The 27,818-nt window shown below is 39.2% G+C and overlaps 1 protein-coding gene across 13 annotated transcripts in view; it reads right to left on the reverse strand.

Moving 5' to 3' along the window:
* Positions 1 to 27,818, reverse strand: part of pde4dip (phosphodiesterase 4D interacting protein) — a 342,932-nt gene that overhangs the window by 38,354 nt on the left and 276,760 nt on the right. For 11 of the 13 annotated variants that reach the window (XM_052010871.1, XM_052010870.1, XM_052010862.1 and 8 more), the window contains 5 exons: positions 26,877 to 27,414; positions 23,882 to 24,117; positions 23,039 to 23,090; positions 3,743 to 3,996; positions 522 to 656 (listed from right to left, as the gene is read on the reverse strand). In XM_052010871.1, the coding sequence (XP_051866831.1) occupies positions 522 to 656; positions 3,743 to 3,996; positions 23,039 to 23,090; positions 23,882 to 24,117; positions 26,877 to 27,414 (1,215 nt within the window). The remainder of the gene's footprint in view (positions 1 to 521; positions 657 to 3,742; positions 3,997 to 23,038; positions 23,091 to 23,881; positions 24,118 to 26,876; positions 27,415 to 27,818) is intronic. The other 2 variants (XM_052010872.1, XM_052010865.1) reach the window with 1 other exon arrangement.

Genomic DNA, 27,818 nt, shown 5'->3' on the forward strand with positions numbered 1-27,818 from the left:
ACCCTACTTGTCCACTAACCTTCCCTTTGTGGGAAAAACATTGATGCTATTAGTTTCTACAGTGCTCTCGCTACTATCCACTGTAACTTGAACTGAGTTAACATAATTTTCCTGGTGTTTTCATAGACCTTTCTTCAGGTGGATGATTTGAAGAACCTCCGGAAAAATCTTACTCCTTAAGCCATCATTTACTTTTGACCATTGTGATAAGGGTTGAAGCTCAGTGAATGGAACACAGCATTGTACCTATTTCCTATCTTCTACTTCAGCTCAATATTCACAGCATTTGAATGTTTCCAATAGATACCAAGCAAACAAATGCCATGAATTAGTGGCGGTGAGGTAACCCAGCATAAAACAAAGTATAGTCAGAACCTGGGAAACATGACCATGGCTGTTCCTAAATCACTACCTGCATTTAAGGGAGGAAGAACAAAATTTCGCTCTCTGTCTGTTTACACTTCTACACTCAATTTAAGGCCCCAATTAAAGCTTTATACATTGACAGTTTCTAACCGTACCTTTTTGTGACTTAACAGTATCACAGGGTTGCTGTGAGTGTGAGATGCTGGCACTGTCTTTTGGTTGACTTTCACATGAAGAAGCAGATGCAAGAGTTGAATGTTGGGATGGATTTTCACAATGATTTTGATCATCTGACAAGAGCAAATGTTAATGTAATGAGATGTCAAAAAGTTACAAACTTGTACAAATATTTTTCTGCCATAAAACTAAACAAACTAACCACATTGTAAATCCATGAACACCCTGCCCAAAAGCACTGTGAGGGTACTTTCATTAGACTGACTGTAGCGGTTCAAGAGACAGCTCAACACCATCTACTCAGGGTCGTGCCACATGATTCTAAAATATGAATGGATTTTTTTAAAATATGTTTGTTTCTCAGTGTATTTTAGTGTGAATTTATTTGCACCAAACTTACACAGATGCAGAGAGAAGAGTGATGTGATTTCATGGATATTTTTTTAAATATTAGGGGTTTAGATGAACCCAAATAATAGTTTCCCTGGGTGAAAGGGCAGTGACGAGAGACCATCAACTTCAAATTATCATCGTCTCATTCGTGATGTCTCAAAAGGCTTTAGTGCCAATGAAATGTAGTTACTGAATATAACACAGCTGTCAATTGTGAACAATGTAATAATGCTTAGAAAATCTATATTTGGTAACACTGGGGATACTGAGAATAATTCCCCTTTTCTGTTTTGAAGTAGCATCATGAGATCTTTTAAGTCCACCTTACAAAGCAGATAGGGCCCCCCTGTTAACATCTTAGCCAAGAACAGCAGTGCAGAACTTCTTCAATGCTGCATTGAAGTATCAGCCTGGAAATTTTGTGCTCAAACCAAGTTCCTTCTGACTTGTCAATTGACCCATAGCTAACAAACTCAGGATAGTGAGCAAAGTTATTTAAGCATTATTGGAGCATGGATTGCTTTGTCAAAGGATTATGTGAGACAAGCCTCCTTTCCTCTTTCCCCATGTACACGGTTCAATAAAATGTTTGATATATGACATAATTGGACTAACTGGTCATCTTTATAAAGTGGCTCTGGGAGTACTTGATAGATAGCATTCTGTTTTGGGAAGCCCCCCTTTTCATGTTGCATGCAGAGTGACCAAAGAAGGAAGCAATGGCCATTGGAAGTACTGCTGTCAATATATTCCAGGTCCCTATGCTGTAGACTGCCATATTATAACTGGATGACTGAATAAGGGGGTAAAATATGTCAGCATATTTCTATTCAATGAACCAGATGAAATGAATTGTAATATTTAAGATTAATGCAGGTGGTGATGACATTGTGAGGTCACTATTGTGTCATATATTCATCCCGCGATATCACGAGGACACTTGGATGATAAAAGGACAGAATGGACAATGCAAACAGAATGAGCAATACACACAGGATACAATAGCTTGCAAGAATATCATGGTAACTGTGAATGAGACCAATTGGATAACTTGAGTGATTTCTGCTGGCCTGCTCATTAGTGAGTATAAACTGTTCTTTATAGCCTGCTTTGTGACAGAATATATATTTTCATAAATGAGGCTAATTTATAATTGGTATAATAGACATTGTTTCACTTTGCTGAAACAGACACTAAAAAGTTTTTTGTGAAGTGTACTTTATCTTATGTGGCAATACACCAGACATCAAACATCAACAACAATTCACATAAACCAGATGTGGTGCTGACTAAAGGATGAATATTGCCAGGGAACTGTTGAAGAAATGCAGGCAGTTTTCCCAATCCTGGTATCTTTAACATTCACCTGAACCAAATGAAGAAGCAAAGTGGATTTGCTTCAATATTTCTATCTGAAAGGCAAGACATCAGACAATGGATCTGGAGGGTCAGCACAACACAACTCTAATTCAAAGGTGAGAACAAGCAGTGAAAGTTAACTGGCCTAGTGACTTATTGATATATCTTACAAATAAGGTTATCCTCATACAAACAACTGCAATCTATGGCATTAGCACTGATATTAGAATTTCAGAGACCTTTCGCACATATTAAGGATGTGAAACATTAACACTAATTAAGGAAGCAGGTTATCAATTTAAATGCTCAGCATATTCATCAAGCATCCTTAGGCCAGTGTACCACACAGAAAATATGCAATAAATACAAACATAATCTGCATTCTGTGTGGTCCTAGTGTGTCCCATTCTGATCCTACGTTCCTTGTTATTTCTGCCTTTCCATGGAGTTATCTGCATTAAGGTCAGTTTAGCATTGGACACTTATAACCAAATGGAAATACTTCACAAAAGATTGCCAAGGACCATTTCATCTGAGTGAGGCTATATCTGAATTTGTTTACATTAAAGAGGCAAGGTATCCAATTAGAGTCAAAGTCATAAAGTTGTACAACACGGGAACAGACCCTTTGGCCCAACTGGTCCATGCCGATCAAGATTCCTATCTGCCCTTGTTTGGTCCATATCCCTCTAATCCTTTCCTATCCACGTACCTATTCAAGTGTCTTATAAATGCTGTAAATGTACCCTGCCACAACCACTTCCTCTGGCAGCTCATTCCATAAACTGCCCACCCTCTGGGTGAAAAAGTTGCCCCTCGGGTTCCAATTAAATCTCTCCCCTATCACCTTAAACCTATCTCCTCTAGTTCTTGATTCCCCAACCCTGGGAAAAAGACTGTGTGTTTTCACCCTATCTATGCCCCTCATGATTTTATCCAACTCTATAATATCACCCCTCATTCTCCTATGCTCAAATAAATAAATTCCTAGCATTCTCAACCTCTCTCCATAACTCAGTCCTTTGAATTCTGGCAACATCCCCGTAAATCTCCTCTGCACCCCTTTTAGCTTAATAGCATCTTTCCTGTAAGATGAAACTGAACACAATATTTCAAATGCAGCCTCACCAACGTCTTGTAGAACTGCAACATAATATCCCAACTTCTATACTCAGTGCCCTGACTGATGAAGGCCAGCGTGCCAAAAGCCTTCTATCCTGTCTACCTGTGACGCCAATTTCAGGGAATGATGTCGCTTTCAGGGAATTGCTCCACCTCACACCAGCACTGAAGTATTTTATTAATATTCTTATTTCAGTGTGACTGCTATTTCTCTACATAAATGTTACAGCTACAACCAGGACACTGATTTCATTTTGACATATGTCATTGTGCTCCTTTGTTCTTACTTTGCTTAAAGCTGGCAGAGTTTTAAATCTAAGCCTACCTGCAGTGGCTTGTGCTTCAAGCTCTGTACTCTGCTGATCATCATGCGAGTACTCACTGCTCAAGTCAACTTCATAACGATAAGCATCCAGGTCATCATTAGTTGACTCTTGCTCATCCGATACAAATGATGCTCTGTCAGACTGTTCGGAGTCTGAGAGGATGTGGCTGTTGGATGCAGTGTCTGCCCGGCTCTGCAGTTTGCAGCTTAGGGATTCAATGAGCTTGTTTTTCTGTTCAAGTTCTTTGTTTAGTCTGTGAATAAGTTAATGCTTCAATTAAATCATCATCCTGTCAGAGATTTTGTAGCCAATCTTCTTCAAGCACTCTATATACGTTAGTTGCTGGTAATTTTTTTTTACACACATAATGAGGGAAGATTTACTCTGAAAATCTGTACCTACCATAAGCTATGAAAAGGCCGATGAAATTTCACATAGCACAGTGAAAAGTTACATTTTGATAAAGAAAACCAGAGTAAGTGATATAAATTAGATGGCACAAACAATCCTAAAATAGTTACAGCAGTGGGAAGAGCAGAGGGTAAACATGCATAGATGATTAAAACTGACAGAAGTAGTTAAGAAAGTGGTAAATAAATATATGAGACCCAGGGCCTGACAAACAGGGGCATTGAGTAAAAGAACAGGATGTCACGTTGAACCTTTATAAAATTCTGGTTTGATCACAACAAAAGTATTAAGCCCAGTATTGAACAGCACTCTTCAAGAAAAATACAACGGCCTTAGAAAGGATGCAGAAGAGATTTACTGGAATGAATACAGGAATGTGGATTCTAGACTGGAGAAACAGGGATTATGCTAATTGGAACAGGGAAGGTTGAGTTGAGATCTGATAGAGATATTTGAGATTATGAAGGGTCTACACAGAATAGATGGAAATAACATGTTCCCACCAAGTGGTGTCCACAATGAGGAAACGGAGGCAGATTGAATCATGGTATTCAAAAGGAAAAAATGTTCAGAGCTATAGGGAGATGGTGAGGAAGTGAAACTAGCTGGGTTGCTCTTGCATTGAGCCAGCATGGACACAATGGGACAAAGGGCCTCTTTCTGTGCTGTAATATTTCTGTGATTCATAAACAATGGGTAAATTACTTCTTATTTTACAATCAGTTTTAATGTAGTCAATCACTTGCCCCATCACGCACGTGCAGGCTTTATGAAACAAGATACTTGTCTGAATTAATTCCCCTAATCAAATTTAAATGCTATAATTGATTCTGATTTCATCTCCATTTCTAGTAGTCCACCTGAGGTAGAGGTCACCCTCCTTTGCTTACAGTGAGTCTGGGCCAAGTTAGCACATTACATTCCTCACCTTTTATCTTTTGGTATATTGTATGGTCTTTAAGGTATCAGTGCAAGAGTATAAAGTGATCTTCCATATCAGGAATCTTGCCTCAAGCACTCTCAGATAAGATGTATCACAGACAAATGCAGAATAATCCTCTATGTTACCCAATTATATAGAATATTTGTAAAATTGTAGACCTGCTATTAAAGAGGAGGAAAACCAACCTACTATCCTGAAGCCACACAATGTAATTTTCAATATTTTTTTAGAATGTGCAGATACCAATTAACAATCCGTCATTGACTTTACTTAATTATAAACTAAGCCAGAGTAGGTGGTTTATTTCAGTGGCGCCACACACAATAATATAAAAATACACCACATGCAAGAAAAACGCCACAAAGATAGAACTCAATCCTGCTGAAGGGTCTGCAATGATCTGTAGATTTTCAATATATTTTGTTTTCTGTAATACACTGATGCAACATTTTGCATACACACAATCATTGTATTGACCTGTGTATAAAGTGATCTTATTAGCACAGAGTGATCTTATTAGCACTCACTTGCATCAACAATAAACTAGAACTTCTGTTGACCAGTAAGCTGCCAAGCCTATTAGTTGCCTGCTCTTTCTTGGCAAGGCAGTCCCATCTGGTCAGTGTAGTCCGGGGCTTCTGAGACTTGTGGTAGACTGCCTCCCCAACAATCCTTCCACCCTAGATTGCCTTGGCAGCCGGTATGATTCATCTCTCCCCCCAACCCCCCCCCCCTTTTTATTTAAGGCTTGCTGACTGTCAAAGCTATCATTGACATGGACTACTGGTCTGGCATAGACTCAATGGACAGGTTTCCCAACCTAGGAAGTGTGAAATCTGAGGAAGCTTTTGATCTCTTGTTGGACTCCACAAGGAATCCAGTAGTGTTGTGCAGGTGTCCTGTGATCTTCGAACAGTTGAACTAAAGGTGAGACATCTACCTGCACTCAACAGTCTCAAACTTCCTTCTACTGGAACCACCAGCTTTATTTACAAGATCCAGCCCAGTGGTACATTAACCTGTCAGTGCTACTTCACTGACATATACACACAGAGAAATGCACAGTAATTTGACCAATTTGCATACACAGTTGAATTCAGTTCATTTCTTTGCACAGGAATTGTGACAGTATTGACCTGAACAAACACTGACTGTACTAACCTGACCCCCACATTCAGCAACTAAATTAACAAAATAACAAGTATACAGTGACTGCTATATCCTATCTACACATCATTCTACCTTGACCTGTATATGGAGTGACAGTATCAGCCTCTGCATACGGATTTATTTAGCTTGCATATACGATCATTATATTAAACTAATTATGTTTACCTATAACACAAGCAATAACCATTCTATAGTTCAAGTATATTAATTTATAGATGAAACAATTGCACCAATTTGTATGAACTGAATAAAGAATGACTGAACCTCAACCAATCTGTATGTACAGGTATTGGAATAGTGAGTTACAGTGAGTACTTTAAACTGATACAGAAATTGCATAAATCTAAAGACAATGATTTTATAATGCTATAATAACTTGCATGTACTGCTCCTAGTTACTCTGTACATAATAAAATCCTGTTAATTTCTATACATAATAATTGCACTGTATATACTGAAAATGTGATAAACAGTCCACGTAGCAAGGCACAAATACATAATATACAAAGCATATAAACAAATGTATACATTAGTGCATTAAACTGGAAATACAGAACTCTTGCAGTGTATATTCAGCAGACGTCAATCACGGGTACACAGAAGCTCTATTAACTTATCTATACTGACAACATCAATCTATATTTATAAACACTATTATTCTGTATACAGTGAATTTATCAAACTGTATTTGCAATAAATATGAACTTGTCATAAAACAGTTATTTAAAGTGCATATAGATAATAACCTACAAACACGAACTCTCTATATTTGGTTTGTAATCTGTTAATCTCATATTGTGTTGATAACTGTGTGACTCAAAAAAACTACTTCAAGTATACCCATTGTATTATAAGAACAATGAATAGAGATCCACAAATTCCACAATGATCCTCAGTACCTAAAACTTGTAATGAATTCTCAACATTCTTTCTCGCAAGCAATGAACTTTGAAAGTATTTTCATTTGTTGGCCAAATCTCACACTGAGAGTGTTATATCTGTTTACAATTTCCCCTCCTTCCAGCTTCTCATAAGTTTACACATGTTTACAAACCTGCACACTTGCTATTGGTTTAGATACAAGCTTAATGACAATTCCTTAAATGAAGAGTTAACTGGTTGAAGTTCCTCTATCACTAGACTGGGATCCTTTATTGTTTCATTCATTAAGTTAGACCTAGAGTGCAACTCTTACTTGTCAAGTTCCTCCTTGGTGCTTGCAGCCAGGATCTGTTGCTGCTGTGTTAAATTTCTCAGTTGCCCATGCAGCAGACTTCTCTCCTTCTCCATCTGTTTGCGAAGAAAGATCATTTCCCTCTCCAGGTTACGGGCACTACACAAGGAGAAGGAGAAGAGGGATTCTCGATAGATAGGGCTGTTCTTTGACAGCATGGATAGCCACAGAGGAGCCATTTCCCAGCCAGGAGAATCTGAATTCCACAGTCAATGATCAGTGTGGTGAGGATTTCCTTTGCTTTAAAGAAAGCACAGGAAATCAAGTTCCAGGAAGAAAGAATAATAATTAATCAGCTGGTCAGCAGTAATCACCGTCACTCATACCTGGTAGCAACAGTGAACCAGTCAATGGTGATAGTTTTACAGAGAAAAGCATAGACTCGCTATACTTAGAACATTTTTAGTGCTGATTATGGTCTCCAAGCTCAACCAATAAGCATATGCTTCCCATCCAGGCTTCTCCTGCTGCTCTCTCTTCCCTGCTTGTGTCCAGAATAAACTGCTAGAATATTTTTACTCCTCCCCATTGCCTCCCCTCCCTGCAACTTAACGTCAAAGCACAGTGACACACTGCCAAAAAAAAGGTTAAAGGTCAACTGATTTGCCCAATAGCAAATTCTGGAACATTCTTTAAACACTGTTGTTACTGATCTACAGCTAGAATTTCTGTAAAAAAAACAATATAAATGAAGGCAAAATTCAACAGTCACTGGTTAGCAGCTGCACTGTCAATTTAACAAAGCACAGATGTACCACAGAGGGTTAGACTCTCAACAGACAAAATCCCTGCTCCTCACAGGATAATCCATTCAAGCACGAAATTATTGAAAATAATCCAATCCTATGACAATTATGGTTATTTCCCTGAAGGCAATAATAAAAAAAATTAAAAAGGTTTGCCTTAAACTTAATTACCAGATCCAGTCCTAAGGAAACTCAGGGAAAAACAGAATTCATTTCAGAGTATGAATGACAGCAGCACTACAGACTGTGACAATTGTTCTGAAAGGCACTGTTGCATAATTTTAAAGTGATTGGAGGAAGGGATAAGGGGGATGTCAGGGGTAGGTTTCTTTTTTATACACAGAGAGTGGTGGGTGCGTGGAACACACTGCCTGCAGAGGTTGTGAGGGCAGATACATGAGGGACATTTAAGAGACTCTTAGATAGACACATGAATGATAGAAAAATAGGGGGCTATGTGGGAGGGAAGGGTTAGATAGGTCTAAGAGCAAGATAAAATGTCGGCACAACACTGTGGGCCAAAGGGCCTGTACTGTGCTGTAGTGTTCTATGTTCTATGTACATTAGCCACTCATCAGTCTTGAAACATATGGTTTGTGTTTATTTGGGTCAGGTTTACTGTTTAAATGTTGACAGGAAATAAATGGAACTCTACAAAAAACTTTACTCTGTAACTTTTAGTTCCACTCTCCTTTGCCTACAATTATTGTACAACTGCAATAACAACACATTGACAAAGAAAATGCATCACTGCGCTTTATAACAAAAAAAAAATTAGGACCGGAAAGAGAATGGACATTAAGTCGTAGAGGGAGTGACGAGGTGGGGTGAACAATAAAATTAGTAGAATCAGTGGCAAAGTGGAAAGGATTGTGGTAAATGATGATGTCAGTCTTATTTGTGTTCATTTGGAGAAGGTGTGGCTCATCCATGGCTTCATGCCAGAAGGCCATCTGATAATACAGAGAGGGTCACAGGGTCAAAAGGAGCAGGGAACCAATAAGGAATAAGTAAAATCAGCTTACACGGGAAAGCTGGCTTAATGGGAGCAAGTAAATGAACTTCTCCTGGAGACGTATCGCCTGTATTCAGATTGGTTGGAGTAGGACCTACCATGGAGATCAGTCACATGGAGCTGGTCAATTGAAAAGAGGCAGAAAACAGGTTGGTATAGTTCAATGTATTAACTGCTTTGGTGAAACCATGAAAAAAGGGAAGACATTGCTTGAAGAATAGCATTTCTGATTTTGGTCAGAGCATTTTAAGTGCAAAGAATAGGGTACCTCAGTTAGAAGGGTCTGAACAATGAAAATTTAGGAATAAACAATGATGAATTACAAAATAAACAGGAGGTTTCAATTACTCTAAAATTAACAGGGGTACAGTGTACTACATTCGAGAGAACTTTTTTTTATATATATAAAAAACAAGATCAACAAGAGCAAGGGACAATTCCAGTTTCAGTTTAAGGGAATGACTGGATAGGTGAAAGGAATACAGTAGAAGAAAGTTGTTGCAGAAGTGATTATAATTAAGATAGCTTTGGCGTAGCTGTGAAATAGGACAAAGATTAAAAAGGAGTAAGAGTTCTACACAAGGTTAGAAATCAATTTTACTAGTCAAATTATAAATCAAGTGATTTAGCAAAAGTGGACTGGAAACAGCTATTTGATCTAGAAAAATGGGAGGCATTTAAGAAACAAGTTCAGGGGAAATGGGTTCCTACAAAGAAGAAAGGTAGATCAACTAATGCAAACTCTTGTGGATGACAAGATGTATAGAGAGTAGGCAAAAAAGGGAAGTACGTATCAAACATTTTGAACTTAACTTACTAGTAGTTTGGAGGAGTATAAAAAGTGAAGAAGTGAAATTAAAGGGGAAATTAAGAGATGGTGTGAAAAAAGGCAAGTAAAAACAAAGAAAATCCAAAAATGTTTTGTAAGCGCATAAAGTACATAAAGAGTAAGAGGATAAGGAAATAGGGAAGTAGACCCTAAAAGCGACCAAAATGGTACCCTATGTGTGAAGGTGGAGGATGTAGGTATGGTTCTCAATGTATTTTTTGTCACCATCTTTACAAAAGACAGTGATGATGCAAATGTTGTAGTTAAGACAAAAGCATGCAAAATACTGGATGGAATAAAGATAGTAAGAGAGTAATGATTAAGGGATTGAGCATCTTTGAAAATGGTTATATAGACAGTCCTGGAGAAATTTATTTCAATCTGTTAAAAGAAGCAAAGGAGTAAATGGCAGTTTCTGACTTCAATGTTTCAATCCTCCCAGGCTCCAGGAATGGTGCGAGAGGATTGGAGGACTGCTAAGGTTATAATGTTACTTAAAATGGAGAAAGGGATAAACTAAGTAATTACAGGCCAGTTAAACTACAGTAGCAGAATCCATTCTATGAGCCTTCATTAAGAAAGGCATAGATTAAAAGTAAAAGGTCATGGATTCCAAGGGAGAGTGGTAAATTGGACCCAAATTTGACTCAGTGGCAGGATGCAGGTATTTTTGTGACTGGAAGGCTTTCACCAGTGAGGCTTAATAGCACTCAGTCCCTCCCTTTTTGTAATATGTATTAACGATTTAAACATAGTTTGGTAAAGACAGGTAGAGATAATACAAAAACTGGTCATCTAGTGTCCATTGAGGAGGAAAGCTATAGATTGTAGGAAGATATGTACGGTCTAGCCATTTGGACAGAACCCACCAAAGATAGTGTAACTAAGTTAACAGCAAAGAAACTAAATACATTGAAATGTGACAAATCAGCAGGGTTAGGGTATTACCATTTCAGAGTTTTTAAAAAAGTCAGTGAAAATATTGTAGATATTCCAAGCACAATCTCCTAATGTTCCCTCAACTCAGGAATATATCACAATGCTAATTTAGAAGTATAAGAGACATAAAAGCAGGGAAGAGTCTACAGTGATTGAAAAGAGTGAAAATTTAAAGCTGATCAGTGTGAGTCACCATAGATGTGTAAAGGGCGGATCATGCCTGATGAACCTCACTGAATTTTCTGAAGAGGCGATTTGAGTTGCTGACAGAGAAGCATTTATGAATTTTCAGAAGTGTTTGATAAGGATCTCTCATAAGAGTGGTAGTTAATGGTGGCACTTACAGAAATGAGGCAAAATTATGATTTGCTTTGGAACTTGGCTGAACAGCATGAGAGAGATGATGGACATTGGCCAGCTACTCTAATTGGCTAGAGGTGGCAACTGGTATCCCACAAAGATCTGTGTAAGGGCCCAAAGTGATTAATTGATAGGAAAGGGAACTGTACATCCAGGTTTGTAGATGACAAACATGGGCAGCATTGTAAACAACATTGAAGGAAAAATAAAATCACAGAGATATCAATAGATATCTATGAGTGGCCAAAACTGTGACAGATTGATTTCAATATGGACAAAAGTGAGAAGCTAAAACAGGATGAATCAAAGTACCCCCTAGCATAAAGCTAGAAGTGGTGGAGATCCCAAGACAACAAAGTTGTCCTTTATATGTAAGGTTCTCAAATTCAAGATTCATAAGTCATATTTTGACTACACACTTAGGCCACACCTGTCAGTTCTATATTAAGTTCTGTGCACCACACTTGAAAAGGAAATGCTGTGCACATTTACTATAATAATATATGAACTTCAAATTTTAAGTTGCCATAAATGATTATAGAAAGTTGGTTTTATTCCCAGGAGATTGTAAGATTAAGGATTTGACTGAACTCTTCAACATATTAATAAGAACTGAAAGATAAAATCTATTTCTGTGGTTGGATAGCAAGACTGTGCAGAGCACTACAAGCAGCAGTATGGGACACAAGAATTGGTGCATATTGTAGAGCCTTGTGCCCTGTTAAGATCACTGCCCTTCTCTCTGTGATTGCTCTGGCAGAGGCACATTCCCTGCAAGTCTCTTCATTTTTTTTCGCAGTTTTTAGAAGAGTTAATTCTGTGGCAGTTAGCATTTCTGTTTTGCCATCACCAAGACATCTGTTCACAGGATTATCTTCTTTGAAGAGCTCTGGAAGGTCAAAAGGTCCAAGGATGAATGCGTCATTGAAACACCAACAAATTTAACATTAATGTTGGCTATACACTGTGCACTGTCCCACACATACTTTCTATTTGGATTAAGGAGGCTGAGTTGGATCATCAGTAGGAGGCTGAGTTGGATCATCAGTAGAAGTTAAAAAAGCAAACATTGTACTGCAAACCTTGATGATACTGGTTACAACAAACTATTTGGGCCTATTAATCAATGGAATGAAAATCAGGTGGACTCTATAAGTGACAGACCATCAGCTCTGACTGATTTCTGCCTGATTAGTAAAGTCTAAAATCTTCCTTTTCACTTGAAGGTTAAAAGAAGGATCAACAGAGAGCATCTCATGTGTACACCATGAAAAGATGTCTGCAGAAAATCTTGAGGAAACATGATATTCCATCAATTCTAACAGAATTAAATACAAGTGGTTGGATATTTTCTGCTCTGCAAGCAAACTTGGAAAGTCTTATAGTTCAACGCCTGAATGTAGGACATTCTAGACATTTTTACTCTTGAGAAGAAGGGACAACATGCTCAGCTCTTCAAAGTAGAAAATTGCAATTTTTATTTTAAAAATCGTAGCCTGGGATGTTGGGATTAGCCATTACTAGTTACTAATGAGATGGGACTATGCAAAAACAAATAAAAGTTGCTACATAGTCCATATGTAAAGGGGGAAAGAATCAGGACACTGCTCAACTTGCAATGTCACCAAGGTAAATGGATCTGGACCAGAACTAAGGGTCAGAGAACACAAGACTTGTGGGGATGGAAATTGGGGGAGGGAGGTGAGAGGTGAAGGTTTTAAAATCTAAAACAAAATGTTTGGGAGCCTTTTCCAAATACTGCTGGTTTTTGTCAAAGATCCACTCCCATGCAACATCAAGGTATTGGCCCATAGTGCACTGCTCTTTACCACTACAACGAGCCTAATGGAAAAAAAAATCAGAATTTTGATGCATAAAAATAAAAATGTCAAAATACTTCTGCATTTAAAAACTGGTAAAATTTAAACAATCCACTGCAAGCATCATAACGATATGCCTCGTCTTATTTTCTGCGCAGAACATTTGTGTTTCTTTTTTTGCAGTTACGTGGCTCATGTTGAACATATTCCACAAATTAGCTACTGAGTGATTTACTGATTAATTTCCTTTTTTTAAAAAAATACCTGTTTCTCTAACTAATTCCTTAATTTACTTCCTAGCTTATATATTACATGGTGCAATATATTCCCCTACAGGATTGTCAAGGGGGGCAAATTCATCAGCAATTACCACAAAGTTTTGTGAGCACAGTCAGTCATTCGGGGCTTTTGACAGAAAAGGGCTGCACATGTTTAAATTGTGTTTAAATGAGAATTACTCACCGAATGTTAATTATTTAAATTTACTGAAATGGTCAAAGAACTTTTACAATACAACTTACATAAATGAGCTTCTAGAAACCAGGTATTCCAGAAAAGTTAAACCACAATGGAGTGGTTTGCAACATCCAGTTAAAAGATCATAAATCAATATTTTGCCAGCACATAATAATCATACCATATCATACTATGTTATTGTGCACTCAGGAAACATTACCATTTCTAAGCCTTACAAGGGAAATATAAACGCTTCAAACTTCATTAAGGTCACTGTGGGTTTACTCACATGCTTATTCACAAAGTTATTTAGATATTTGCTCATCTTTGGCTCTTTAAACTTCATAAGCTTGAGTGGCTGGAGGAGACTGCTCACTGACTACTGACATTGCATCAATCAGCAATCAGGTCATTGAGCTGGTTTATGTTTCCCTTGTGACTCACTAGTGCAAATAGCAGTGACTTTAATCCACATAATGTTATCTATGGAGCATAATTTTCCAAACTAGTTATCTAGCTGTGCCTGCCAATGGTTAAACCCGTTCTTGTAATTCTTAGGTTTGATCATTTTGCAAACAGCAGTTTGCTGAAAGTGTGACCCAGTAATGGCACAACAAGCGAAAGCAACTGTGATGTGAGTGAACAGAACAGGCAATTACTCATCTCCTTGACCAGACATTTCTTTATTCAATCAAATTGAAAGTGTTTGAAATGAGTAAATTAGTTGGTGAATTCAATATCAACTCACATACAGACAGTCAAGTGAAAGGGAAAGAAACAGAGTAACAGAGAGAAAGAAAGAAAACGGCAGCAACAACAACAACAATGAAACGTGAAGGAATGAGACTCCAGTGTCAGACGAATCATGTAACAATCATGAGGAGGAAGAACTAGGCGCAGGAAAATGTGTTACAATGGCTTGATCTGCTTTTCTGCTCTGCTCCCAAACTCAACCCATAACCCAGAGTTGCAAAACTGATGTTGCATCAAAATGGGATGGAAAAATATCCCTGCAATGCTTCAAATAACTTTTAACAGTATCAATGGAAGCCTGGAATACAGTCTCTGAATAACCCTGCCTCTCAGTCAGCACAAGTCCCAAGGGGCACTGGGCAGAATTATGCAAAGAATCAGAAATATCCAAGTTCTTATCTCAGACCTGAAAGTTATAATTTGACAACACATTCAACAAAAAATTAAATTGAATGAAAATAAAAAAAGAACTCCAGGTACTGGAAGTTTAAAATAAAAACAGAACATGCTGGGAACACTCAGCAGGCCAGACAGCATCTGTGGAAAGAGAAACAGAGTTAACGTTTCCAGTTGAAGGCCCATCATCGGAACGGAAGGGTCTTGGACCTGAAACATTATTATGTCTCTGTTTACACAGAGCTGCCAGACCTGCCGAGTTCCAGCATTTTTTGTTTTTAACTTAATTCATTTTCTGGCAAAAAGGATGGCACAGTGATTCAGGTAGAAGAGCCGCTGCTTCACAGTTCCAGCGACCCGGGTTCAATTCTGAGCTCCGGTGCTGTTTGTGTGGAGTTTACATGTTCTTTCTGTGACCACATGGATTTCCTCTGTGTGCTCTGGTTTTCTCCCACATGCCAAAGATGTGTGAACTGGTAAGTAAATTGGCCATTGTAAATTGCACTTGGTGTGTAGGTGAGTGGTAAAATTTAACGAGAGTTGATGGGAATGTGGGGAGAATAAAAAAATGGGATCAATGTAGGACTCATGTAAATGGGTGCTTGATGGTCAGTGCAGACTCAGTGGTCCAAAAAGCCTGTTTCTGTGCTGTATCTCTCTATGACTGTGACTAATCCAGTTGGAAAGGCCAGCTGCCCCATTTCCAAATCAAATTTGAAAGAAAATTTTCAATCCTTTTGCCCCCTAACTGGTTGTACTGATGAAAATTCAATTCACCAAACAGCCTTGTCAAAAGTCAACCACTGACAATAGACCAGCTTGGAGCTTTCAAGAAGCTCAAGCTGAATAAAGGTTGCAGCTAATCTTTTTTTTTTGATTTACAAAGAGAAATGTATTACTGTTAATAATATGCTTGTAATAACCAGCAGATTATCTTCAAGATTTGAAAGAATTTTCCAATAGTTTCATTAAATCTGCTCCTTAAGCTTAGAGTCATAAAGTTAAACACGATGCAAACAGGTCCCTTGGCCCAACACGTTCATGCCAACCAAGCTGCCTTCCTGAGCCAAGCCTACTTGCTTGCATTTGGCTCATATCCCTCTAAACCATTCCTATCTACGTACCTGTCCAAATGTCTTTTAAGTGTTGTAATTGTACCTGCCTCTACCACCTCCTCTGTAGTTCATTCCATATACCCATAAGAAAAACTTGTCCCTCAGATCCCCTTTAACTCTTTTCCCTCTCACCTTAAACTTATGCCATCTAGTTTTAGACTTCCCTACCCTGGAAAAAAGACTGTGACCATCTACCTTACCTATGCCCCTCATGATTTTATAAACATCTATAAGGTCACACTTCACCCTCCTTTGCTCCAGGGGAAACAGTCCCAGCTTATCCAGTCTCTCCTTATAACTTAGGCTCTCCAGTCCCGGCAAAACCCTTGTAAATCTTTTCTGCACCCTCTCTAGTTTAATCACATCCGTACCATGGTATGGCGACCAGAACTGCACACAATATTCCAGGTGTGGTCTCACCAACATCTTGTGAAGCTGTAACATGATGTTCCAACTCTTGTACTCAGTGCCCCATCCGATAAAGGCTAGTGTGCCATTCTCTTTCTTCACCACCCTTTTTTTTAACCTAAGTCACCATTTTCAGGGAACTACATACTTATATCCTGAGGTCTCTCTGTTCTAGCACACTCCTTGATTCTTCAGTAAAGTTGGTTTCCTATCCTAGAGAATTAAAAAAAAGACATACGCCCAAATGTAGACTTTGGTGGAAAAACAAGCGGTTAAAACGGCCCCATCCAAATAATAAAAGATTTATTTTAAATTGAGAATCCAAGGTGAAAGGTTATGGCCCTGAATGCAAATCAAAATTTAAAACTTCATGCTCATATTCTCAAATAAAATCAGAAACATATTCTTGAAGAATGTTTTTATATTTTCACCAGAGTTCACATTTGGAGAAATTCTTCCCACCATGATGCGGTAAAAGAATTTTGGATATTTCTGTCCTCCATTTTCCACTATACACTCATAGATGAGCCCTAACTCTGTCTGCCTAACACTGCTTAATTGGCCCTGAGATCTTGATTAGAATTAAGGCACACATAACAAGATTCCTTTTCTGATTACTTCCTGTTTTAAATATTGATAGTGTAATGATGTGTTACTTATGGGGAAAAGAACTTTGCTAGCTTTTTCCTCGAGGAAGTTAGAGCAATCACTTGGTGTCAGAGTTAACGCCTGTTTCAGCATCAACAAATTAGTTTTAAGCACAGCCACTTGGGTGAATTTTGCATCTGACCCCAGTCAGTTTTTGGAGAATTAGGAAATTAGTGACTCACAGCATAATAGCCAGCCTCTGAACGGTCTTATCTATTATGTAGCAGGTCCATTTAAGGCTTCTGATCAATTATGATTGTCAAAATGTTGATGGCACAGGACTCTGTGATAATGATGCCAGGAAAAGTATTGTAGAGGCTATTGGACTCCCTTTTGTTTAAGCCTGGCAGTAGTGTGGCACAAACATTACTTGCCACTTATTTTATGAAGCTATATTCTGATGACACTAAACATTTGTGGCACAGTATCCCAATAATAATATATGCAGATGATCCCATGACAATGATATGACAAATGAGATTGAATGGCTTTCTTTTGTGCTATAATAGCTCAATAATCAATTCCAGTTGTGTTGTACCATACTGCTGTTCTTTGATGACACTGTATACTGATGATTCCTTAAACTGGTGAGACTCTTTACAATGTTACTGTGCCTTTAACTGAACAGTATGAGCAGCCTTAAACTAAAGTTGCATTATCTGCCGTTAGCACAGCACCTGCTCCCCTGACTCACCAAGCCTATTTCATTTACCTCTGGGGAGCTGTCTAAAAAATTCATGCTCGTTGGAATTCATTCTACATTTAGGAAAATGCAGACAAAAAAAAAAGAGGCCAATATACAATGACTTTCCATATTTATCAGAAGGATTAACATTTAACTGTGCTAGTGGGAGATCATTCAAAACTGTGCCTTTGCTTTCTATCTTCTTTTCCCCTATGTTACTGTCTTTCACGTGCACACATATTCCCACTTGGTTTCAGTCTTGTCTCTATTTCTGTTGCCAATATGTGTCTTCCTTTGATATTTTTCATTCTCCAGGCATCCATGTCCATCTGGATGTCTAAGTATTCTATTTCTCTCCCTCTCATGTGTGTGTGTGTGTCTCTCTCTCTCTCTATGGTATCTCACTCCTGCACAGTTGACTGCTATCTCCCACTCTCTAAGGATGATTTTAATATAGAGCGTAAATTGGATGGTCAGTGGGCAGATGTTGTCTAGTGCATCCCCCAAAGAAGTCAGCAAAGAACAAAAACTGTTTTGGTTCAAGATCTTTTCTAAATATGTCTGGCAAAATCCAGCAGGAATGGGCCCATTTAAGAGGCAGATTCCTGAACTGGATTATCTGATAGATATGAATTGTGTGCAGTGGAACCTTAAAGCAGAAGGGCAAGGAGGAAAGGCATTATCACTTTGGAGATGCAGCCAAAATTTTCTTTTGAACTAATAGGACTGAGGACAATAATTGTGGAAACCTTTAATGCTCAAACCACAAGCAACTTCAATAAAAACGTATGGCATCCTTTTAATGGATATTGAAAATAGTCATTTAATGCGATCATTCCTGATCTGATTTCAACCTCAAATCTGCATTCTTATCTACCCACGTAACCCTTTGCATATCGAATATCTATCTATCTCTACCTTAAAAAATATACAAAAACAGTTCCAATAACCTTTGAGGAAAAGAACTAAGACTTCCAACCATCTGAGCGAAAAAAATTCAAGTCATCTCTGTATTAAATGAACAACATCTCTTTTTTCTTAAAAACACATCGACTCTAAGTCTTATATTCTCCCATACGAGGAAACATTCCCATCAAATCCACAATGACCCTGTCAACACCCCCTCAGGATCTTGCATGTTTCAATGATGTCACCTTTCACTCTTCAAAACTCCAATCCTATCCTATCCATCCTTTTCTCATAAACAATCAGTTCATTCCATGTATTGGTATAGTAAACCTTCTTTGAACTGCTTCCAATTCATAAATGGTCTTTCTTAAAAAATACTATCGAAAAATATTATTTTGCCCAAGAGGAGTCTCCTTGTTTTGGGACTAGCCCTGGCCACCTGGATTGACGTACTTCATAAGAAGACACAGCAAGAAAGTCAGTATTTATATCTGCACATATCATTTTTACCTCAGTAAAGGAAAATAAAATGGCAGATGCTGGGAATCTGATATCTGAACAGTTCTGACGAGGGGTCTTTGACCTGAAACATTAACCTCGTTTCTCTTTCCACGGATGCTTTGACCTGCAGAGCATTTCCCGCATTTTCTGTTTTAAATTCTTATCTCGATACTATCTCCCTTTTAAAGACAAACTCTGACTCTAATACCTGGCTGCTGGTTCATTGCTTTCTCTGTTCTGTGATTTCTGCTGATTTTTCCAAACGTACTCCACCTCCCTCCCTCCTCCGCTTTTTGAGATCTGTGTCATTTTGGGTGATCTTTCTGCTCACTCTTTCTGCACTGTCCTTTTCTACCTGCTCTTACAGACTTTTTAAACAATTATCAATAGAAATATTCAAACATACTTGATGTAATATACATTGACAGTAGCAAACAATTTCTGATAAAAACATACAGGAGTTGTACAAATTTACTGCAGTCATATATATTCAGTTTATATGTAAACCATTTTGATGTACGTTGCTTTGAAAAAGGCAACAACATGATTTATGAACATTCTGACTACTTCCCTAATATTGACTGTATAAGTTCATTTCTGGAACACAAGACCTGAACACAATATTCTGGATGCAGTCTTACTAGGGCTCAATATAATTGTAGCAATACATCTCAATTCTTGTACTCAAATCCTTTTGCAATAAAGGTCAACATAATTGCTTGCTGAACCTGCAAACTAATTTTCAGTGATTTGGGTACAAGGACACCAAATCCCTGTGGACACCAACATCTTTCTATTATAATTTTAAAAAATATTCCTTGTTTCTGTTTTTCTACGATAGTTGATGACCTCACATTTTTCCACATCATTTGCCAGGCCCTTGCCATTCACTTAGCCAATCTGTATCCCCTTAAAGCTTCTCTGCATCCCCTTCACAGTCCACATTGCCACCAATCTTAGAACAAACTTCGATATATTAGCCTCCTTCCCCTCAACTAAATCACTGCTACAGGTCACAGCCTCTCAATGCAAAATGACTCTTTCATTCCTATGCTGTTTTCAGTCTGTTAACCAATCATCAATCCATGCCAGTGTATCACTGAAAATAACACACACACTAATTTTGTTTTACATTTCTGGAGTAGCACCTCATTGAAAGTGTTCCGGAAGTCCAACTACACCATATTAACTGGTTCATCCTATCTATTCTGATAGTTACAACCTCAAAATACCCCAAAAGATCTGTCTAATGGGATTTCCCACTCATAAATCTATGCTGACCTTACTCAGGCGCACCTAGGAGATGGCACAGTGACACACAGTAGAGCTACTGCCTCACAGCTCCAGCTACCTAGGTTCAATCCTGACTTTGTGTGCTGTCTGTGTGGAGATTGGATATTCTCCCCTGTGACCACGTGGGTTTTCCCCTGGTGCTCCAGTTTCCTCCTAACCCCCTACCCTTAAAGGCATATGGGTTGGTAGGTTAATTGGCTATTGTAACTTGCATTTCGGTGAGTAGTAGAATCAGGGGTTGGGGTAGGGGGTGGTTGAGGGGGTAAATTGATGGGGAATGTGGGGAGAATGAAATAAGAGTAGTGTAAATGGGTGTTTGATGAATGTACTCCTTTGCAGAATGCTGAGATTTATTCAATTATCAGACTTACTGCTTTATTGGCAAAAGGCCTTTTGCTTTGGGCTGCAATTTTAATTCGAAGCCTAATAAGTAAAATAAACTTAAGCCATCTTTGGGTGGCAGCCTCTGGTGGTGACTTTAAGGATTGCTGGTCTGTTTGCTTAGTCAGAGAGTCGTACAGCACAGAAAAGGGTCCTTTGGCCCAACTCGTCCATGCTGACCCTGATGCCTCTCTATGCTAATTCCATTCACCCTGTATCCCTCTACTTCTTTCCTATCCAAGTACCTGTCCAAGTCCCTTTTAAACATTGTAACAGTATCTGCCTCTACTATTTCCTCTGGCAGCTCGTTCCATATAATCATCACCCTGTGTGTGAAACACTTGCCCCTCAGATCTCCTTTAAATTTCTCCCCTCTCACCTTAAAATTATACCCTCAAGTTTTAGACTCCCCCACCTGAGAAAAAAGACTCTGATTATCTACCCTATCTATGCTCCTCATAAATTTTATAAACTTCTATGAGGTCATTCACTCAGCTTCCTACATTCCAGTGAGAATAAACCCAGCCGATTGAGTCTCTCTTTATGAGTCCTCCATTCCAGGCAACATCCTGGTGAGTCTGGCACAACCCTCCCCATCATTGAGGACATCTTCATGAGGCGGTGCCTCAAGGCGGCAGCATTCATCATTAAGGACCCTCACCATCGGGACATGCCCTCTTCTCATTACTATCATCAGGGAGTAGGTACAGGAGCCTGAAGACCCACACCTAATGATTCAGAAGCAGCTTCTTCCCCTCTGCCATCAGATTTCTGAATGGTCCATGAAACCATGAACACTACCTCACTGTTCCTTTTTTTTTGCACTATTTGTTTTTTTTGTAATTTATAGATTTTTTAAAATATCTTTGCACTGTACTACTGCCACAAAACAACAAATTTCATGTTATATAATATAGTGATAAAAAACCTGATTCTGAAACTCTTATGCGTTCTTTCTAATGCTACCACATCCTTCCCATAATGTGGTGACCAGAACTGTACACAATACTCCAAATGTGGCTTGACCAACGTTTTGTACAGATGCAACATGACCTCCCAACTCTTATACTCAATGCCTCAGCCAATGAAGACAAGCATCCCAAATGCCTTCTTCACTACCCTATTCACCTGTGTCACCATTTTCAGGGAGCTATGGACTTGTACTCCAATGTACCTCCGTACATTAACACTCCTGAGGTCCCTGCCATTTACTGTATATGTCCTATTAGCATTTGACTTCCCAAAATGCATTACCTCACACTTATCTGGATTAAATTCCATCTACCACTGCTGCCCCCCAACCTTCCAAATGATTTATGTCCCTCTGTATCCTTTTATAACCTTCTCAGCTATCTGTGACTCCACCAATTTTTGTGCCATATTTGATTGTAGTAAGCATAATGCAGGCTACGTTCATTCACATTTCAATTTTGGAAAGAGGCCCAATACTGGAATTAGAAGTCCCATATCCATGAACAATAGATTTAATAGTGGTTTCAGGTACATATCCTGGATACGCATGAGGCAGCTTCAAAGAATATGGGCATGTTGTCCTTCTGGTGCAAAATATATGGTGCACTTCCAATCCTCCTATTAATTGAGAAAGATCAATGAATTCAATGTTTTTGCTTTTGCATGTCCTCTACACAGTATGCCTGCAGTTTTCTAACAAACCTCAAGAAAATCTCAAGTTGCACACAAATTAAACCTACTGCACTGCAATTTCTTCAAATGGTGTTTTCTAAAAATGCTATCACCACACATACTTGTGTTGAAATTCCAACTGGTACTGCACCAGATGTGCACAGATGAATCAAGGACTGTGGTTGAGGATACCCTGTGGGACTGAATCTACAGAAGCTTGGTGGATTCCAGCGGAAATCCTGTGTGTAAGAGGGGCAGTAACTGAGTCCCATCGCTCCAGTGCACCCTCAGATTTTCCCTCCATTTACACTTCCTTTGTTGTTGCATGATCAGTCACAATCAGAAACTGGAGTGCACCAAAAAAGGTGCCAAGATTATTGTCAACTTTCTTGAGTGGATAATAATTTCTTGCAAATACAATGACCCTCACATTATAGCACAGGATAATAGAGTATAAATGTTTAATGTGTTTGGTCTTATATTCATCTCCCTAAAGTCAAAATAAAAACTACAAATGTGCAAGAAGCACCTCAGACAAAGGGATTAAACAGTTGAATACTACAATCACAGTATTCATACACTAAGGTCATTAGACCACCTGATGAACCTTGTTCATGTCTCTTAGCATCAGTGCCTTACCTGGCAACAAATAGCTCCTGGTTTCCTTTGTTGCTACTATCCAAAGGGACTCCTGCAATATGTGTAAGAGATTACAGTACACCATTAGAAAAATCATCAAAATCTGTTTCAATGACCAATTATGCTAAATGTTCAAACAAAACATTGTTTGCTACCACAAATTAAAGAACGGTGATTTATCATTAAGGTGAAAAGGAAACTGCATCCCTGGCTCAGTGAAAGCACTTGCCTCTGGGTTAGCAGGTTGTGTATAATCAAGTGTATATTCTTAGCCTACATTTCAGTCCAAAACCAAAGGAAATCTGCAATCTTGGACCTGTCATATTTTGAATGAGACTGATGCACCATGTTCTCTCTCAGGTGGACATGAAAAATCCTGATTAGAGCTAAGGGTTTCTCCAACTATCCTTACCAACAGATATCCTTCATACAATTACCAAAATACATTATCTGGTTGTTTATTTTAATGTATATGAGATTCTGCCACTTTTGCTTATGAACGGTGTCTGCTCTACTATTTTATTCTACTGGCTCTGAGATACCCTAAAATATCATGAGATCTGAAGAATGCAGTCTAATCCGATCACTTTTTTTCATGAAAGTTACTAGCTTGGCTGAGATTGGTTAATGCCACCCCAAACACGGATAGGAGTTTGGGTCTCATCACCATTTGGCATGACCATGCAACCTATTTAACCATCTAGCCATTGGGGTTGGTTGGGATTTGAAGATAGAGCCCTTACCAATTTTCTGACCAAATTGGACACAACAATTATGAAACACCACACCATACAATGGTGCAATTAAACAATGCCAATTCAAAGAAAATAAAAAGCAACTTACGACCAGCTAGTTTATGAGTGATCCTCTCTACCAGTTGGCTTCCATGGGCCAACTGATCTCGGAAGCTCTGTCCCATATAATAATCAATATCATTTGCTCTGAGCAACTCCTCAAAGGACTTGGTGGTGTCGCTCAGGTGTTGTTTCAGAACGTGGCACACACCTCTGCCCTCGCGCATCTTCTGACGGAGATGGGAGAGCTCTCGAGCCTGGATCTGGATCAAGCAGTCATATTTCCTGGAGTGCAAAGCAGAATTGAATAATGAGAAAGGGGTAAGGAAGAAGATTGGATGGAAAATAAGGTATAGATCTGGTGAAGGGATGTCAAAGGCTGTGGAGCCAACCCTACTCCAAATCTATGCTCATGTTTAGTGTAGAAGCAAGAAAGTACTGTATTGTTGGGGTTGACAACTTTCAAATGTACCTTAAAACTAAATTTCTGGTCAGAAAGGCATCAAGCATCCTGTGTTGCAAATTCCAAGGTTTGGTAGGGATTTCTTCCAGTATTCTGAATGACCTTCCTCTCTCAAACAATGTCACCAGAATAGAATCACTGATTATTCAGTTCAATGTAATTACTGGAATCTTGTTGACTGAAAAATGTTTTCAAAAGGTGTCTAAAAATAAGTGATGATGAGGTAAACAAGTCCTTTCATTCTTCAGTGTGAAAGTGAATGGAGACTTCCAAAGATGACACCATTGTCTCAACAGATATTTGTGATGAGACAAGTCAAGTTCTTGATAAATGGGATGGAATGGTAAAAAAAAAATAGGAAGTATCCAGTTTGGGATAATGCATCAGAATTGCAATTTGATCAAAGGCCTTTCTGTAGTGAGATCATTCTTGCATGGAATTCAGAATACAACACAGTGATGACTGAGAGAGAATCTTTTTGGTTTGGTATTCGTTTGGTTTATTATTGTCACTTATACCGAGGTACAGTGAAAAACTTGTCTTGCACACTGTTCATACAGATCAATTCATTACACAGTGCATTGAGGTAGTACAGGGTAAAAAAAAATAACAGAATACAGAGTAAAGTGTCACAGCTACAGGGAAGTGCACTGCAGGTGGACAATAAGGTGCAAGGTCATAACAAGGTAGATTGTGAGGTCAAGAGTCCATCTCATCGTATAAGGGAACCGTTCCATAGTCTTATCACAATGGGATAGAAGCTGTCCTTGAGCCCGGTGGTATGTGCCCTCAGGCTCCTGTATCTTCTGCCTGATGGGAGATGGGAGAAAATGACCCGGGTGGGTGGGGTCTTTGATTATGCTGGCTGCTTCACCCAGGCAGCGAGAGGTATAGTCAGATCCATGGAGAAGAGGCTGGTTTCCGTGATGTACTGGGCTGTGTCCACAACTCTCTGCAGTTTCTTGTGGTCCTGCGCAGAGCAGTTGCCATATCAAGCCGTGATGCATCCAGATAGGATGCTCTCTATGGTGCATCGATAAAAGTTGATGAGTGTCAAAGGGTCATGCCAAATTTCTTTAGCTTCCTGAGGAAGTAGAGGCGCTGGTGAGCTTTCTTGGCTGTGGCATCCACGTGGTTGGACCAGGACAGGCTATTGGTGATGTTCACTCCTAGGAACTTGAAGCTCTCAACCCTCTTGACCACCATTGACTTAAACAGGTGCATGCACACCGCCCCCTTTCCTGAATTCAATGACCAGCTCTTTTATTTTGCTGACATTGAGGGAAAGGTTGTTGTCATGACACCATGTCACTAAGCTCTCTCTCTCTTTCCTGTACGCCGACTCAATGTTATTTGAGATATGGCCCACTACGGTGGTATCATCTGCAAACTTGTAGATGGAGTTAGAGCAGAATCTGGCCACACAGTCATGAGTATATAGAGAATAGAGGGCTGAGGACACAGCCTTATGGGGCACCAGTGTTGAGAATAATCGTGCTGGAGCTGTTGCTGCCTATCCTCACTGATTGCAGTCTGTTGGTCAGAAAGTCACGGATCCAGTTGCAGAGGGAGGAGTTGAGACTCAGGTCTTGGAGTTTGGTGATGAGTTTTCTTGGAAGGTGGAGCTGTAGTCAATAAACAACAGTCTAATGTAGGTGTCTTTATTGTCCAGATGCTCCAGAGATGAGTGTAGGGCCAGGGAGATGGAATCCACTGTAGACCTGTTTTGGTGGCAGGCAAATTGCAGTGGGTCGAGGTTGCCTGGGAAGCTGGAGTTAATGCATGCCGTGACCAGCCTCTTGAAGCACGTCATGATGGTGGATGTCAGAGCCACCGATCAGTAGTCATTAAGGCATGTTATCTTGTTTTCTTAGGTGCCGGGATGATAGTGGCCTTCATAAAATAGGTGGGAACCTCAGACTGAAGCAGGGAGAGGGTAAATATGTCTGCAAATACCCCTGCCAGCTGAACAGCACAATATCTGTGCACACGGTCAGGGACACCATCCTGAAGGCTGATATTATGTCCTCGACAGTGACCACAGGTTCAGTTGCATTGGAGGCTGTCAGGGTGGGTGGTGACAATCCACTCCCCTTTTGTTCATCCATGTAATCCGTATGCATGTGGAATGAGTGGGCAATGACTTTCCATCCATTTAGTTTGATTATAATGGATGGAAAACAGTGGGGCACAAACACTGGAATTTCCAATTTCAAATAGTTGTATCTTCATTCTGGAAGATTAGCCAACGGTAACGTTTGTCAATTTGTATTGCTGGATTGCTACAGTAGACTTAATATGCTCACATCAGGAAGAAATCAGTTAGCTTCACACTCAGTTATTACTGTCTAAAACCCATTGCTCAAAGTGTTGATGTGCAAAGCCAATATCAAACTCAATACTGATGAAGCCCAATGGTCAAAACAGCAGCCAAATATGGCCACTTTGACAAGGTACTGGACAACTATTTGTGTTGAAAGAATTATATTCAGCACATGTAACTGCTTTCAAGTGAGGAGCAACATTGTAAAACAAAAAGGAAAGAAAAGTGGTCAATAAAAGAATGATTTGGTATATTTACCCTGACCAGGAGGCAATTTTAGCTGAAGGACCTGCCATTTTCGCACTCTTTAGCTGTGATTCGAGAGTGGTAACCCTGTGAATGAGCTTCTTTATTTCCGCATTGGACTGTGTCATTGGTTGGTGATGGTCACCTCCATCAGACTGCCAAACATCTTCATCATCTTCCAGCTCGTCAAGCTGCAATGCTTCAAATACATCACCTTGGACAATGTTCTGAGGTTTCTCTAGGCTGGAGGCATAATCACTAGTAGTCGAGAAGGAACGGATACGAGACTGCAGGCTACGGATGACCTTGTCGGATTCAGTCAGTTGTGCTTTGAGGTCATTGATATGTTGATGGAGGATGGCAATGTCATTAAGTTTCCCATCATCTTCAAAAGTAAGCTCCCTCCTGAGGCACGACTTGACTGATAGTGGAAGGGAAAAGACAGGGTGGGAGGCTGAGGAGCGTGGTTTCCCTTGGGTAGAGTGTTGCTGGCTCATTTTCTTCATAGAGGAGGGGTACAAGTGTTCTTGTAAATCAACTTCACCGTACTCTGCATTTGGAAATAAAACAATGAATTAAATTAATTTCTTTCTTGCATACAGATCATTCCTCTTTGTTATTAGGTATAATTTGTCTCTATTTTAATATACTCTTTTTTGAACTGCTGAGAGTTAATGATTCAGGTTTTGGATAGCTCTTATTATTTTGCTCTTGAGGCCTTGGGTTGCATGTATACCTCAATAGCTGTGGGTTTACTTCAACATAACAGGAGGCACACCCAAGTTTAATCTTAGTCGATTTTTCAGCCACTGAACAGAAATTTCATGTAAAAGCATGTTACATCACTACAAACTTAGCCTTGTGCCCCCACATACGTTGTGACAACCACTGACTTTTCCAGCTATTCTCTTTAACCGAAATCACTTTTGCAAAGTCTTTGATTTGTGTGTTAAA

This window comes from Pristis pectinata, chromosome 3 (assembly GCF_009764475.1).
Source record: "Pristis pectinata isolate sPriPec2 chromosome 3, sPriPec2.1.pri, whole genome shotgun sequence".
Classification (NCBI taxonomy): Eukaryota; Metazoa; Chordata; class Chondrichthyes; order Rhinopristiformes; family Pristidae; genus Pristis; species Pristis pectinata.